Source organism: Ichthyophthirius multifiliis (genome assembly GCF_000220395.1).
Source record: "Ichthyophthirius multifiliis unplaced genomic scaffold scaff_1120509249597, whole genome shotgun sequence".
NCBI lineage: Eukaryota > Ciliophora > Oligohymenophorea > Hymenostomatida > Ichthyophthirius > Ichthyophthirius multifiliis.
The window spans coordinates 17,097-22,582 of NW_004087559.1; the positions used below are offsets into that span (position 1 = coordinate 17,097).

The window sequence follows — 5,486 nt, forward strand, 5'->3', positions numbered from 1 at the left end:
ATTATTTTTTGTTTAAAATTTGATTTTAATTTTATTGATAATATTATTTTAAAATTAACAATTTTTATATGTAATATAAGAATTTTTGTAAATAATATTTTTATTTTTTTCCAAATAAATTTAATGTAAAATAACATTCAAACTAAATCATATAGTTATTTAATTTTATTTTATTTATATTAAATAGATTAATCTAAATATTTTTATTTAATTTATTGAATGTCTTTCTTATCTATTCTTTAGTCATTTTTAATAAAATTATCAACATCTCTAAACGCATCTAAATGTAAATCATAATAATTATGTACAACTTCATCTCTATGTAAAGGAAAGAATAATCCTCTTAAAATATAATAAATAAACATAATTACTAACAAATTTTTATTTTTTTATTTACTAATTTTAAGGTTAATTGTCTAAATGAGTTTCACAATAAATATCTATTTTTTTTTTTTATTTTTTTTTCATATTTAAATTAATTATTATATAAAAGTATAAATGTATTTAATACAATAGGTTCCAACTAAAAATAAAAACGTTCTTCTTCTTGTTTTTGATATTCTTTTTATTGTATTTAAATTTCCTTTTTTAAATAATATATAATTATATATTATTAAAAAAACCATAAATAATTGATGCTAATATTGCCCCACTAAAATATGATAAAACTCCGGCAACCCATATTAATTATTCGAATCTTGTTTCTTTCCTATAAGGGCCTTATAATCTTGTCACAATTCTTAATTTTTTTTTAATAAAAAATACATATTTAAATTTAATTTATTTTTTTTAAACCTTGGCAATTCTTAATGATAACGATATATTTTTAATGAATTTTCAATATTTTATAAATTCTAATCTAATTCTTTTTCTTTTTCAATATTTATTGGTTCATAAAATTTTTTTGGTTAATATTATTTGTAGTCCGTTTTTCTATATGCATTTTTATATTTTTCCCAAACTAAGTTTACATCTTTTTTTTAGTGAAAAAATGAATACATTATTAGATATTTTAATAATTATAAAAAATATAATATATCTTATATGTTTTTCTACAATTTAAAATTATATATAAATTAAAGGTTTCATATTAAAATATAATAATAAAAAGGTATTGGTATTTATTTTTTATTTGTTTACTTTATTTATTTATATATACTAAATTTATTTTAAAACATTTCAATATATTATTTAAACATTGCTATAATTATTAGTTGTAATTAGGATATCTAGTATGTTCATATATTATATTTTAATATAAAATATATATTCAAAAATGTTTTTTTATAATAAAAAATCATAATAATAAAGGGAAACTGAATTTTATAGGTGTTTTCACAAATATTTTTATCAATATAAAAAGCAATTCAATGATAAATAAAATTCATAAAAAATATTAATAACTAAAAAGTAAATAAAGATATTATTGCAATTATAATTATGATAATAAATATTTTATAATATGTTTTTTGCTATAAAACATTTATTAAATTTATTATATACATATTTATTAAAAATATAAATGAGTTAATATAATTAAAGTTCAATAAATTTCTTAAAATTTATAAATTAAAAAAAAAGACATTTATTATCTCCTATACAATTTTATACTCAAAATAGATTGCGGTTAATAATAGAAACAAATTTTTAGTATTTTTTGGAATCTTTAACTCTTATTAGCATTTTTATTTGACATATATTACATTATCTCTTTTTAATAAATAAATAATTTTATTATTTAATATTCTATTATATAACATATTATAAATTACTTACTTGTTAAAAATCATTATATAATTATCTTTAATTAAAAATAATAATAATATTATAATTTTATAATATCATTCTCTATATTTTAATTAAATATAATATAACTAAATTATTAATTTAGTATTTTTTTATCTAAAAGAATTACATTAATTAATATATCTAAAGTAATTATAATTTTATAAATAATTTAAATAATATTAAAAATATTTATTATTATATGTATATTAATTAAATATTAATTTTTATATTATTTTATTATAAATTTTTATTTCCTTTTAATTTATATTTTCTAATGAATTTAATTTATTTAATATTTTAGGCCTTCATTCTTATTTATTATTTATTAAGCTTTATTCTTATGTGAATATTTTACTCTCCTCTACTATGTAATTTATGAATTCCTTTATTAATTTTGGTTTAAATTTTTTATTTATTTTTCTATTTATTCTTAGTTACTTGTTTATAAGTTCATAGCTGTACTTTTTCAAATTTTATTTATGATTATTATTTTTTATTTTCTTCATTTAATAATTTTATATCCCTTTTTTTATGCTTTCTTAATTATTTTTTATACCGTCTAGTTCAGATATATTGATGTTTAAAATGACTAAATTTTAATTTCATAAATAATTTAATAATAATTAATAATTTATAGCAAAATAAAATAAAATAAATATTAGTATTTATTATATATTTTTTTTAAAATAAAAAAAATTAAATTAAAATTAATAAATTTATATATATATATTTATTTAATAATTATATTTAAATTTTTTTCGACAATTTAAAAATTGATTTTAAGATACTTTTTTTTGAAAAATTCTTTATTTTTTATTAAATATTATATTAAATTACTTTTTTAATATTTCAATTATTATTTATCTTATTTAAGTTATTATTAAATATTTCAATTATTATTTATCTTATTTAAAGCAGTGTTATTTTTTTTAATTATTTTATTTTAAAATTTATTTAAGTCTGTATATGATGTTTAACAAAAACAATAATTAATTTAAAAATCATCAGTAATTAATTATTAAAATAAAAAATTGATTTTTTAAAATATTTATCTAATGTATTAATTACTAATATATGCATATATATATCAAAAATAAGTTAAGAATACATATATATTATTTTTTAGAATTTTATTTAAAAAAATTATTAATACATTTCATTTTATTTTCTAAATAATATTAATTATTAATTTTAATAAAAGTTTTTAAGAATTCTAAAAAATATTATAAAAAAATAAATAAAACTAAATAAAATATAGTAACTAAATATTAAAAAATATAAAAAAAAAAGTAAAATAATAAAAAATATACAAATAATAAAATAAAATATATAAATAGACACAAATGTAAAATATAGTAGGCCTTATTATTCCTCCCGAAGAAATAAGAAGTAAAAAAAAAAAAATGCCCCAAAGACAATTAAGAAAATAAAAATAGCCACATAACATAAATAAAATCCATTAAAAAATATCCATAATATTTTTTTAAAAAAATAGAATATATACATACTACAGCTGAATATGTAGCTAAAATAGGCAGTTCATTTGAAGATATGGTATCTAGTAAAGAACAAAACAATCCAAATTTCTGTTTTTTAAAAAAAGATGATCCTTATAGACCTTATTATGAACATAAAATAGCTGAATTTGCCCGTAATATGTCATAATAATAATGTAAAAAATAAATAAATATATATATATAGAGATATTTATATACATATATTTATAAATAGAAAATGGAAACAATAATAATATAATAAATGATTAATAACATTAACAGTAATAATAATAATAGTAATAATAATAATAATAAATTTAAGAAAATATATTTTAATAAAATAAAGAATAAATACTATAAAGAGAAGTTTAAGCTATATAATACGAATAAATGTAATTAGAAGCAGATATATAGAATTAAATAGAATAGAGTATTTTTTCTATAGATATTGCTAAAGACATAAATAGTTTAGATTTAGATATTATTAAACATACAGCATAATTTGTGGCTAAAAACGGTAAGAAATTTTTGGTTTCTTTAAGTGAAAGGGAAAAATAAAACCCTTAGTTTGATTTTTTGAAACCTACTAATAATTTATTTAATTTTTTTATGAATTTTGTTAATGCTTATTAAAAATGTATGTAAATAGATGACAATCAAATGGATAATTTAGTTAAATTTGCCAAAAATAAACAGAATATATACAATAGATCACTAAAAGTGTTCGAATACCTCAAGATGAAGCGAAATTAGGAAAAAAATTAATTCGAATAAGATGAAAAAGAGAGGCTTCTTCTATAATAAATCGATTGGTAAGACTTTATTATAGTAGAAACGATTGATTTCCATGATAATTTCATATATACAGCACAATAAATGCACTAGAATTAACTCGAATAACAACTTGAGCCTTAAATTGTATTAGAAATTCCCCCTGATTAATAAAATATTCCACAATAAGAATTCAAAGAACCGAAAAGCATTCCGAAAAAAACTACGAAAAAAAAGACCCTTTACCTTCACCGGAAACTCTTTTATAATAACAACAGGAAGAAAATATAAAGATAAAAACAGACTATTAAAGGTAAAAAACCTAAATAAAAATGAATTTACGAAATGTTAAATTTGCGGATAATTAATTCCAGTAGACGAATATAACGAACATCTAAGAATAGAATTATTAGACCCAAAATACTAGGAAAATAAGAAAGAAATAATGGCAAATGCAAAAAAAGTGTCCATAGTGCATGATTCTTAAATTATTTAAAATCTTAAAGAAATGTAAGATTCGAGACCAGATATTTTCGGACTTTCAGCCGAATAATTTGAAAGAAGTTAAATTTAATAAATTTAATAAGGATTAAATAATAAACCTATTTGGGATGGATAATCAGCTACTATGACAAGAACTACAGCTACTGTGGCTATGCTTTAATAATAATAAAGAAGATAATATGAAGATATTTAGAAAAAAAATTATAGAATTCATTTAATGGAGGATAAGATGATGATTAAGATGAAAAATACGTATTTATATATATATACATATATTCGTATTTATTTTTTACTCTATATATTTAGGATAAAATTTAGTAGGCTTTGGTAATAGTGAATTAGCTAAATTAGATGAAGGAGTTAATTTAACTCCAGAAGGGTAGTGGCTATAGGAATTTCCAGGAATGGTTAATTTAAATATTAGGATACCAGAAGATATTGAGAAAAATTCAAAATTAAATGGATAATTAATTAAATTTTAATTTATGCCTACTTAAAGCATTTATTAAGTTAAATAATAAATTTAAGATAAAATTGGTAATAATATATCTATATCTATATATATATAATTTATTTTTAAAAATATAAATTATTTAAAGGAGTAAAAATTGAATTATAAAATTTAAGAAGTAGTTTATTTAATACTTTGAAAAATGAAAAAAGTATTGCTTATTATAATATTTTTAATGGAGCTTCTTTAGAATTAACAATAAAATGAAAAGTTTTTTTATATTAAATATTTAAATTATTTAATTATTTTTTCATATATTTTATAATATAATCTTATTATATTTTTATTTTTTTAATTTAGAAAAAAAAAAAGTTTATTTCTAAAATATATAAAATATATATATATATATAATAAAATAATACATATTATTATTAAATATTTTTATAAATAATATATAAAAATTTTACATGTTTTTA

The 5,486-nt window shown here is 15.8% G+C and overlaps 2 protein-coding genes across 2 annotated transcripts, besides 10 other annotated features; both read left to right on the plus strand. All coding sequences in view use genetic code 6, as the record gives it.

Moving 5' to 3' along the window:
• Positions 1 to 1,172: 1,172 nt before the first annotated feature.
• Positions 1,173 to 1,212: a microsatellite.
• A 728-nt stretch (positions 1,213 to 1,940) lies between these two features.
• Positions 1,941 to 1,980: a microsatellite.
• Positions 1,966 to 2,041: a microsatellite.
• Positions 1,991 to 2,039: a microsatellite.
• Positions 2,042 to 3,051: 1,010 nt separating the features above from the next.
• Positions 3,052 to 3,122: a microsatellite.
• Positions 3,058 to 3,114: a microsatellite.
• Positions 3,066 to 3,116: a microsatellite.
• Positions 3,090 to 3,143: a microsatellite.
• Positions 3,144 to 3,256: 113 nt separating this feature from the next.
• IMG5_015160 (surp module family protein, putative) lies at positions 3,257 to 4,391 on the plus strand (the record flags this gene model as incomplete). Its single annotated transcript, XM_004039605.1, has 2 exons — positions 3,257 to 3,460; positions 3,520 to 4,391. Coding segments are annotated over 2 exons (1,074 nt in total), but the record flags the coding sequence as incomplete, so codon positions are not given.
• Positions 3,531 to 3,599: a microsatellite.
• Positions 4,392 to 4,402: 11 nt separating the features above from the next.
• Positions 4,403 to 4,811, plus strand: IMG5_015170 (surp module family protein, putative; the record flags this gene model as incomplete). The annotated part of the gene is made up of 1 exon (XM_004039606.1): positions 4,403 to 4,811. A coding segment is annotated over one exon (407 nt), but the record flags the coding sequence as incomplete, so codon positions are not given.
• Positions 4,812 to 5,394: 583 nt separating this feature from the next.
• Positions 5,395 to 5,436: a microsatellite.
• Positions 5,437 to 5,486: the final 50 nt, after the last annotated feature.